Source organism: Glycine soja, chromosome 15 (genome assembly GCF_004193775.1).
Source record: "Glycine soja cultivar W05 chromosome 15, ASM419377v2, whole genome shotgun sequence".
Taxonomy (NCBI): Eukaryota; Viridiplantae; Streptophyta; class Magnoliopsida; order Fabales; family Fabaceae; genus Glycine; species Glycine soja.
The window spans coordinates 47,619,322-47,630,216 of record NC_041016.1 but is presented as its reverse complement, the minus strand read 5'-3'; the positions used below and the strand labels follow the sequence as shown (position 1 = coordinate 47,630,216).

Sequence of the window (10,895 nt, the reverse complement as noted above, 5' to 3'; positions counted from 1 at the left end):
GCACTATATTTTAATTTTGTTATTATTAATATAATTCATTGTTGGTTACATGAATTTTCTTACTCAATACTATATTTTGTGCCTATTAAATATAAATGCTAATTTGATTAATTATTATAATTTACCTATAATATAAAGGACCCAGACATACATCATACAAATAAAAGTACTAGTTTTCATTTAAAAAAATGAAGTTGACGAGTGACAAATTCATGAAACTAAATAGAAAAAGGAATTTTTCTTGTCTAAATAAAGACTGAATAGTTTTAGGTTTATATATATATATATATATATATATATATATATATATATATATATATATATATATATATATATATATATATATATTCCTACACTATGCTACTTTTTTATTTCAGTTCTTATAAAATTATTTATTTAAATGATCCTTGTAAAATTCTTTAGTTTTTAGTTCTTGTAATATGTTTATTTGATCATTTCTATCTTGTAATACGCAGATGATTTACTTTTAATCTCTATCAAATATTTTTAAATGATTAATTCAAAATGGACAAAATATTATAGCAACTAAAACAAAACAAAAATATTACCGAAACTTATACAAAAGATTTTGGTATTAAGGAAAAAACAAGAAAAAAAATTAGAAGAATTATTTTATAAGAGATAAAAAAAATTTCAACATGGTTTTAGTTTTTTCTAGACAGGTTCAAGAACAAATCAATCCAATCAACAAAGATGGTCAACTTGATAAAAAAAAATCTTATATCTCAAAAAAATAAAAATTTGATTCGACTGTGATATAAGAATCTTATTAATAAATTATCTACAAAAATTCACTTATTTAATTCAATTGATTAAGTATAACTGATGAGTTATTAGTCTTTGAACCACACAAATTTAGTTCAAGTGATTAAGCATAACTCTGACTTATTATAAATTGGTACAAGTTTCGTTCATTCAAAACCAAAGCCAGAGTTTGTAAGAAAAAGCAGAGTGCGGGTAATGAAGACGCGACAAGAGAGCGCGTGAAAGCAGTGAGTTGCAACGACATAGGAAGAAGAAGAAGGAAGTGAAAGAAAGTTATTCTTTGCTCCTTTACTACTCCTTCCTTCCCTTCCCTCTCTTCTCTTCTCTTCTCTCTTATCATTCTCTCTCTCTCTCTCCTGCAACAACAACAACCATTTAAGGTTCGTTTTCGGATTCCCAATTTCGCTCTTCTTCTCTTCTCTCTTTCTCTCTTTCTCTCTTACCAAACCCTTGTATCATTTCTTCTCCTTCTTCATAACGCTGCTGCTTCACTTCTGCCGCTTTAGGTTTCGAACCAATTGGTACTACTCTCTCTCTTTCTCTCTCTCCCCTTTTCCATTGCGATTGTTTCCGTTTCCTTGTTCTCCCATTGCGCGTGCTTCGCCAATTGGAGCTCTGTAAGGTTCCAATTAGGGTTCCTGCTGTTGCTGCTGCTCTCGCTGATTGTCAATTCGGATTCGTGAATCCCGTGCTCCGTGGCCTCCGATTGTTCGCTGAACTGTGATTGGAGTTTTTGGTGTGCTGAATTGCGAGGGTGTTCTGGGAATTGGGGATTTTGTGTTTTGGTTGGGTTGGGTGTTGTGGATGCATTGCTTGAATGTGTGGAATTTGGAAATGTTTGAGAGATTGTGTTGTTCTGTTGTAAATTGTGGAGTTTCTTTTTTGATTTTTTTTTGCTGTTTTGCTTTGGTGTTTTTGCTTATGTGTCTGCATTTTTTTATTAACTTGCTGCAGGGATTTCGGGATGTGTATCGTCCAGTGAATTGAGGAGAATGACATTTTTGGGTTCTGTTGATTGTGTTGTAGATGGGGGGTTTGGCTGTTAGATTGTTGTTTGTTGAGTACAATCTTATGTTCAGTGAAGATGATTTCGTGATGTGGTTGAGAGAGTGGTTTTTGTAGAGGAAGGCTTGTTATTTTTGTTGTTGTTGTGGTAGTTTATTTTGTTTAAGAGTAGGAACATAGTCGGCGGACGAGAAGAATTAAGTTTTGTTGGATGGGTAATAAACTTGGGAGGAGGAGACAAGTGGTAGATGAGAAATATACGAGGCCGCAAGGGTTGTATAATCACAAAGATGTGGATCACAAGAAGCTGAGGAAGCTAATACTAGAATCAAAGTTAGCACCTTGCTATCCCGGAGATGAAGAAACCACCTACGATCGTGAAGAGTGCCCGATTTGCTTTCTGGTATGATTTCTATCGCATGCCTTCAATATTTGTTTCTCTCTACTTATCCTGTTACTCTAGCTTTCTAGAAAAATAAATAAATATGTCAATTCAACTGTGCACACTTCTTTCAAACTGCAAATTTGACCTCCTGGCTACCTTGGTTGGATTTAATGATTTATTAATTGGCATCTTTGATATTGAAACAAACTGATGGAGAATCTTTCTGGACTGTTTTTACTTCTCCTTAAAGTCTATTTCAAATTGTGAACTTCACATATGGCTTTTCTAATCATCCCATTCCATTGTGTTTTGTTTTTTTGCCTGAGTTTAGTATTATCCAAGTCTAAACCGATCAAGATGTTGCACAAAGAGCATTTGTACAGGTAATTTTATGGTAACCTTCACTGGGTATATGTTTTGTCGTTAGCATTTGTATGCAACCTGATTATTTTCCTTTTATCAGAGTGCTTTTTGCAGATGAAAGTTCCAAATTCAACTCGGCCTACACAGTATCCTGCATTACTAGTTGTTTGTCTTCAATATATTGAATACATAACTTGTAGTTGTCAGTCTAGCAACTTCAATCTTTTGTTGCTTTAATTTTAGAATAATTGCCTGCCTTAACATCTTAAGATGTCCCTTCTGCAAAATGGCAAATTATGCGGTGGAGTATCGTGGTGTGAAATCTAAAGAAGAGAAGGGATTGGAACAGATTGTAAGTGGTTACCTAACATGATTATTGTTTTTAGGAATGCATTTTCAGAAATATTTTCACAATGAATCAAGTTCACGTGCATTCTCATAATTATTCAGGAAGAGCAACGTGTTATAGAGGCAAAAATTAGGATGCGGCAGCAGGAACTTCAGGATGAAGATGAAAGAATGCACAAAAGACTAGAAATGAGCTCCTCGAATGTGAATGTGGCAGTTGCAGATGTTGAATACAGTTCAAATGCAGGTAATCTTTCAATGCAGTTCTGGATTTCATCTGTATATTTGTATATGACTAGTCCTAGCTGTATAAATTATTCTTTTGTTTCAATCTTGTAGTGTCTGCATCTTCAGTTTCTGTTGTTGAAAATGATGAAATTGTTTCTTCTCAAGACTCATGTGCCACATCAGTGGTTAGACCAAATGCAACCACTAGGACCAATAGGTATGCTAGCCTTCATTGCTTTTATTTTCTTCCCAATTTCTTAAAATTTTCTTTTTATGTCTCTTAGCATATCTGCATCCAATGTTTTCTCACTGACTTAGGGTATTAAATATTTAGAAATCAACAACTGGAAGAAAATGAGTTGTCATTTCTAATTGCTGAAAAGTTATATGGAGATATAACATTGCTTCCTACTGACTATAATTCCTTTGTGTTATATTTTCCCATGAATACTGCACCAGTTGGATTATACTATGTTCATCCAATATTGATTTCATTAAGAATGAGACAGAATAATCTTCTCAGTCTTGTCTGAATTGAGCCAGTAATCTGTGATCCTGTGCCTATAGTTGGTTGGTGATTTATATCAAATGACCGATAAGGTTATGATGACATACCTATTCTTCATCTGGACTCACTATAGTCATAACTTGACTAAATTTAATCATGCGAAGGGTATAAGTCCATATGTAAGCTGAATTCAAACCATAAACTAATGGAGCACTAGGTGTTGCTTGGGTCTACAAATTAGTATTGTTAGTACCATGTTTGACTATCACTTGCATTAAAATTAACTCCTAACCGCTCCCTAAAAGATGATGAGTTTGGGCAATTCATTGAGCATTTTAAGCTTTTGTTTTCATTTAAATCCCTATAAGGTAAGCACTTGATCATAATGTGAAGAGGGAAACTGAACGATCTTGAGTTATATTGTGGCGATTGTTAAGTGATAGTCTTATTGATTAAGAAAGGAAATAGATGTTTATTTTTTTTTTTTTATCATAATTGAAAGGAAATATTCTCAAGTTTTCTTCATTGTTACTGTTCAACAGTTCTAATCCAGCATCAGAAAATCTGACTGCTTCTATGAGCTCTGCAGAATAAATCATAATTAAATTCAGCAGCTTCAAACTAGTTATACTCCAACTAGAATTTATATAGTTTTTTGTTGATGGTTGTTCAATTTCATACTTGCTTATCTGCTGAAGTAGATGAAGAGGGAAATTGGTGTAATAAGTTAGTTATTATTTGATTCCTTGGTTTTGATTCAGTATCCCATCTTGAGCCAATGCTACTATGCTAGTCTTGAAGTTTTGATTCGATGGATGAATATGGTTAGGACGTGCAAGAAAGGATGAGTCGCACAAATGGACAAATGTTACAAGTGACTAGCTTTTTGAAAGGAGGATTCAAAATGCAGACCAATATGTGGAAAATCCAAGATTTATTTTTTATTAGTACTTAACCTGCTTAGAGTGATGTTTTTATTTGTGAATACACTTTGTGAGTTTAGAGGATTTGCCTTGCTTTTTATGTAAGAGATTGTAAAAGCTCCTCCAACTTCAATATCCCAGTACAAAGGAGAATACAACTTTACAGGAAAAGATAGATAAACCTCTTCCTTGTTTGTTATTAAATAGTTTTTTAAAGTTTTACTTGTCAATTTCTTCTATTCATTGCTGCTCATGTATGCATCATTTGAATTAAAAAAGTGGAGACAATTATTTAAGGGGTAGAATATTTTATGGATTTTTACTATGTTTTAGTTAGGTTATCACTATCTGCTAACCATTTTTAAACTGACTCCTGTATTATATACTCTGCATATCTTATAGTCTGAATTGATATGGAGATTCTTTGATATTTTTTCAAAAAATTTAGGACAAAGTATTAATGTATTAAAAAAAACAGTACATGATAAATGCTCTATGTAGTTAGTACAAAAAATTAATATATTTAAATGTTATGTCTTACAGAGAAATTTTATTTTATGTTATCACCATACTATGGGTTTAGGTAGAAGCCTTGGGGTACCTACTACCTTTATAGTTACAATTACTGAACTATATCAACCCTCACCTTTTGTTCACTATTTTACCCTTCTCTCCCTCACTGTATCTGTGATCTTTGAGTATCTCATTTGCATTTGTGTCACAAAGTGGAGTCACTTGTGCTTGATAAACCCCCAAATGGTCAAATCCTACACCCACACTGTTACTGACTTCATCTAGCTTTAGCCCACCTTCATATGTTGAGCCAAATTTTATCTCCTTCAACTCATTGTCAAATGGTTGCAATGTAGAATCCCTTATTTTCTCATCAAGAGGCATCTGCTCTGGTTCAATAGAATCACAATCCTCATTTCTTAAGATGAAGGAATTGCTAGATGCTTAGCGAAAATGGTTGCAGCAGTGTAAATCACTTGTAGTGTCACAGTAATTGCTGGCCAGTTCAAGAAATCTGAGTCTTGAGCACAATTTCAAATTTGATTGGGCTCAGATGAGGTATGCAAGTTCATATTTCCAGTAGGAAAGAAAAGAAGAAAGACGGGATACATTGCTTTTGGGGGCTAAATTTCCTTGAAGTCTCAGATTGTATTAGTGAAGGTTGGCTGCGTAAAAAAAAATGCATGAGGGTGAAAGAGAACTGTTGTGGGTAAAGTAGTTTCTTTTCTCCCTCCCCACCCATATTCATGCATCTTTATGGTAGATCGTAAGTAGAAGTGACGAGTGTAAATGTACAGTTTGTTTGTGTTTGGTAGTATTGGACATTTGGACTTATTGGTTCAGGCTGTCTTTTTTTTTTTGGGAAAAATGTAAATTATATTAAACCCAAAATGATACAATAATAAACGGGACATACCCTGCAGTTAAAGAAAATCAAAAGTCTCCCTAATACAAGAAGACCTATATCAAGATGCTAAAACAAATGCAACAGGTGCGTTTGTCTATACATAAGAAACTTAATCTTGTTAATAACCTTTATTACAGAAAATTGATAATCTTCAAAAATCAGCTTGTTCCTAGACAGCTAGATGCAGTAGACTGTAATTGCTATAGCCAAACAATGTAATTTTCCTTGAACACCTGATGTGAATCTGTCCTTAATTAAAGAGTCAATAATGCGCTGTAAAGAAGTGAAACGCCTGCGGGAAGGAGCCAAATCACGAATGTGAGCCCAAACTTGGAGAGATTTTCTACAAGAAAAGAACAAATGAGCATTTGACTCAGCCTCATTTGAACATAAAGGGCAGAGGGAACCCTTGTTCAAAAAAGCAACTTTGTCAAGAGTAAGTAGTCGGTTTCTTTTAGCAAGCCATAGAATGAAAGACATCTTAGGGGGGATTGCTGGGTTCCATATAACAGAACACCAACTAACAGTAGGCTTGACACCTCTAATGTATTCATAGACTTTGCCAACAACCAATTGTTCATTGGTGCTCCAAGATTGGATCCTCTTTTTGGCCTCTTCCGTACATAGCTCTTTGGAGATAATAAAGTCCCTTATTTGAATGATTTTCTTTATCAAAACTGAATCTGATGAAGAAGTATTGTAATTCCACACATCGCTCCCTCTGAAATAGTAATGGTGAACCCATCGAACCCATAGAGAATCTTTCTTACAATGAAAGTCTCACAGGATATGGGAAAGAAGCACAAGGTTCCAGTCCTTTAGATTAAAAAGGTCTAAACCCCCTTCTTTTTTCGGAGAACAAACTACTGACCAAGCAACCAAGGGCTTGTTTTTGTCAATATCCGCTTTGCTCCGCAGAAAATTACGGCACGAAGCGTTGATCCGGTCCAAAACAGATTGCGGCAAAGGAAAAATCCCCATCCAGAAATTCACAATTCCTTGAATAACTGCTCTGATCAACTCTAACTTACCTGCATAAGATAAAGACTTCTTGTTCCATCCCTGAATCAGGCCAGTAATCTTGGAAAGCAAGGGAGCATAATGACATACATTTAATCTAGATGATAAAAGGGGAACATCCAAGTATCTAAAAGGGAAGTCACCCAAGCTAAATCCAGTAAGCTGCTGAATATGAGAAAGCTCATGAGACCTAATACCGGCTGAGTATATGGCAGATTTATCAGAGCTGATGGAAAGCCCTGAAACCCTACAGAAGTGCTGAAGCTTGGCAAACATAGTTGACACAGAAGGGATATCTCCTCTAGATAGAAGCATAATATCATCTGCAAAAGCCAAATGAGATAGCTGAATACTTGAACAGTTGGGATGAAATTTAAAATTGGCATCATCCTTGAGGCTGCTCATATCTCTGGAAAAGTACTCCAAACAGAGCACAAACAGATAAGGGGAGAGAGGATCTCCTTGTCTAAGACCCCGCTGTTCTTTGAAGTGACCATAAATGAATCCATTGACTGCCACACTAAAGGAAGTGGAAGAAACACATTCCATGATCCAAGTACAGATTTGGGCTGGGAAGCCAATGGACTTAAGCATCCAATCCAAGAATTCCCAGGAAATGGAATCATAAGCTTTATGCAAGTCAATTTTCAGGAGGCATCTCGGAGAGGATCTTTTTCGGGCATATTTGCGCAAAATCTCTTGAATTAGGAAGATGTTGTCCATCATCTTTTTGTTCTTAATGAAAACAGTTTGAGTTTCCCCAATAATAGTCTCAAGCACTGGGGCTATGCGGTTGGCCAGAATTTTAGATACAATCTTGTATAACAAATTACAACAAGATATGAGTCTAAAATAGTTAACCTGGGAGGCCTGATCTTGCTTAGGAATAAACTCAATAATAGCATGATTGAGCTGCTTTAGAATTTTTCCAGTTGTACAGAATTCATTAACCGCTGCAAAGATATCATCACCAATGATATTCCAAGCCTTCTTGAAGAATAAAACATTGAAACCATCTGGCCCAGGAGCTTTATTGTTATCCATCACAGAAATAACGTTCCAAACCTCTTGTTTAGAAGTAGGACAAAGTAAGGCCGCAAAGCAATCGGTGGGAACCTTAGGACCCCTGTTGCAGATCAAAATGGAAGGAGTTTGGGTCAGCTCATGAGCACTAAACAAATTCCTAAAGTGATTCACAAAAGCAAGGGTAATTTCATCTTGGGAGGAAGTGTTATGCCCATCCTCTAGCCTTATGGCAGCAATAAACCGGCTGTGTCTGTTGCGCTTGATTAAAGCATGAAAGAATTTGGAGCATTTATCAGCCTGCAGGAGATATTTGTTTTTGATGAGCTGAGAAAATTTTATTTGAACACCTATTAATATGTATCATCTAGCAGTAAAGGAATCCCAAATTCTTTAAATGGTTGCCATATTGGTATTGGATACTTCTAGCCTGACTGGTTGCATCCTGTATTTATTATTGAACATTCGTGCTGATGTAGGTGAGATATCATAAGAATTGTACGAACTATGTCTCTACGGTGACAAATGTGAGGCTGATGACATTCAATTTGACGCTCTTATTGTTAATTCACATATATTTTTTAAACTTCTTGCTGAAAGAGAAAAATATTTCTCTCTACTTTTTCCCTAATCATTGATTAGCCTAACTATTATTTTTAATTTATGGTAGCTAGAGTATATTAGGTGGGAAATGAGGACTAATCTTGACCATACAACTATACATGAATGGAGGCTTGTGATTGTATCTTGTGTATGTATGCTTTATGAGATGATATAGTTGTATTTTTGTGTTGTATGTGATACCACACCTATACTTGTGTGACACTGGTGGAGCCTTGTCTCTATTTTATTGGTTGTTTAGGAAGACATCCTATTAAATAAATATTAAATACTTGTGTTTGTTTATGTAAGTAAGTGCACGAGTTCTTTCATATATTTAGGAAACTATATGTTGTGGGCTTACATTGTGTGTTCTCCCAAATGCTGAAAACTGCAGAGATGATGAATTTGATGTTGACCTTGAGGACATTATGGTCATGGAAGCAATTTGGCTTTCCATTCAGGTAAGGACTTTTGTTTGAATATGCTTATTTGTAAGTAAGATATTAATGATTCAATTTGTTACTAAAAGTGAAGATCACCACTTCCCTGCAATATAGTGGTTCGCTACATGTCTTAAAATCATTCAACTACATACCATAAATCTATCGTTTTATTGTTGAATTTGAAATCGTTAAGTTTCAGTTTTTGTTCATGATGTGTGATACTGATGAAAATTATTAAATTCTTCCAAAGGAGTGCAATGTTTTGATTTGTCATTGTTGTACTTCATTCTTTATTTTCTGCTTCAGAAAAGTTTTTCTGGAATGAAATAAGTGTACAAATATTCAGAAGTGAGCTTGCTCCAGAGCTTGTGTATAAATGTAAATGTAGTTCCTAAATATTTATGCAAGTTTGCATCTTGTCAGCTTGCAATAGAACTCCAAAATCCAAAACGAAGGCCCATCTTTTATTATAATGATTTTGGGTAACTGATAGATTTCTTGGGAAAGTAGCCATACTCTGCAATCCAGATCTTCCCTAATTTTTTTAAAGTTTATATAGATTTGGGTTCATTGTGTAGTCTGTACATGGTAGCATATCCACCATTCAAAGTATACATACAACTATAAATATGTGCATATTATGAAATTCAATGGTGGATATACTGCCACAGTACCAGTGTGCCACATACAAGGTTCAGTGAACATAAGTCTATATTGACACTGCTGCTCAATGGTTTGTGTTGTCCATTTTATTTGATGATTGTGATTGACTCAAAATGTATGTATTCAAACTACAGGAGAATGGCAGGCAGAGAAATTTATCTTTTTCCGATGCTACTTCTGGACACTATGTAGCTGATGGTCGCTATGTTTCATCTGCCTCATCCATCACGGGTCCACCAACGGGATCATCCTCGTCTCCATCTGGGGGTCTCGCTTGTGCCATTGCAGCTCTTGCTGAGCGCCAGCAAATGGCTGGAGAATCATCTATGAGCATCACTGATGAAAATATGCCATCATTCAACACACTACCTGGTTCCAGAAGGTTTTATAACAGACTTGGTAGGGATATGGCTTATTATCCGCCTGCTGAAAACCTCAACGAGGAGCCACTGGATGAAGCTGTGGCGATGACTAGGAGTCATGGTGAATGGGACACGGACCATGGGACACCGTTGACTGAAACAGCAACTAGCTATACAAACTCTGTCACAGCAGAAGATCGTGGTGAACTATCTTCATTGCTACGGTCTGATGACATTGATGGAAGCCTACAAAGTGCCCCAGAACCCATTGTTCCTGAGAGTTTTGAGGAGCAAATGATGCTCGCTATGGCTGTCTCTTTGGCTGAAGCTCGAGCCATGTCAAGTGGACAGAGTGCTTCTTGGCAGTAGTTTTTGGTTGAGGTGCTGGTTTAATCTTTTCTTAAATTGGTGATGCTTGCCTTGGCTATTTGGCAAGCCAAGTCCAAGGTTGAGAATTTGAGGGAAGTTCACTTGTGTGCAATTTGTTCAAGGATCAGGTAGTGATATCTTCTCACACGAATTTATATATATTAATGTCAAAGGAAAACTAATGATTCTAGTTGGTGAAAGGTTGTTGCTTAATGCCATTTTTTTTACTTGTGTTCGATGTCCTCTCCTGCCCTCTCATTGGTTTTCTGTAAATAGTTTTAGTCTTTGATAGATGTACTTTCATTCTTACAGTAATATATGGCACATTTTAGACACGTACTGAAGATGAAAGGGAATTAAATTTCTGTCATGCAAACTTATCTGTTCTATTCATTGAGATCTGAGTTATATAGAAGTTATGCCTGTTAGGCGTGGCACTTAAAATA

At 35.6% G+C, this 10,895-nt stretch overlaps 1 protein-coding gene across 3 annotated transcripts; it reads left to right on the top strand.

Annotated features, from left to right (window-relative positions):
* The first annotated feature begins 954 nt into the window (after positions 1 to 954).
* Positions 955 to 10,895, top strand: LOC114387782 (E3 ubiquitin-protein ligase DA2L-like). Of its 3 annotated transcripts, XM_028347985.1 has the most exons (10): positions 955 to 1,166; positions 1,293 to 1,307; positions 1,741 to 2,194; positions 2,508 to 2,559; positions 2,640 to 2,685; positions 2,810 to 2,891; positions 2,990 to 3,134; positions 3,227 to 3,332; positions 9,007 to 9,073; positions 9,853 to 10,449. In XM_028347985.1, the coding sequence occupies exons 3-10, from the start codon at positions 2,003 to 2,005 to the stop codon at positions 10,447 to 10,449; spliced, it is 1,287 nt and encodes a 428-aa protein (XP_028203786.1). In that variant the 5' UTR covers positions 955 to 1,166; positions 1,293 to 1,307; positions 1,741 to 2,002. The 3 variants fall into 3 exon arrangements, with proteins under 3 accessions (XP_028203786.1, XP_028203785.1, XP_028203784.1); XM_028347984.1 differs by lacking the exon at positions 1,293 to 1,307; XM_028347983.1 differs by having other exon boundaries at positions 956 to 1,307; positions 9,853 to 10,895.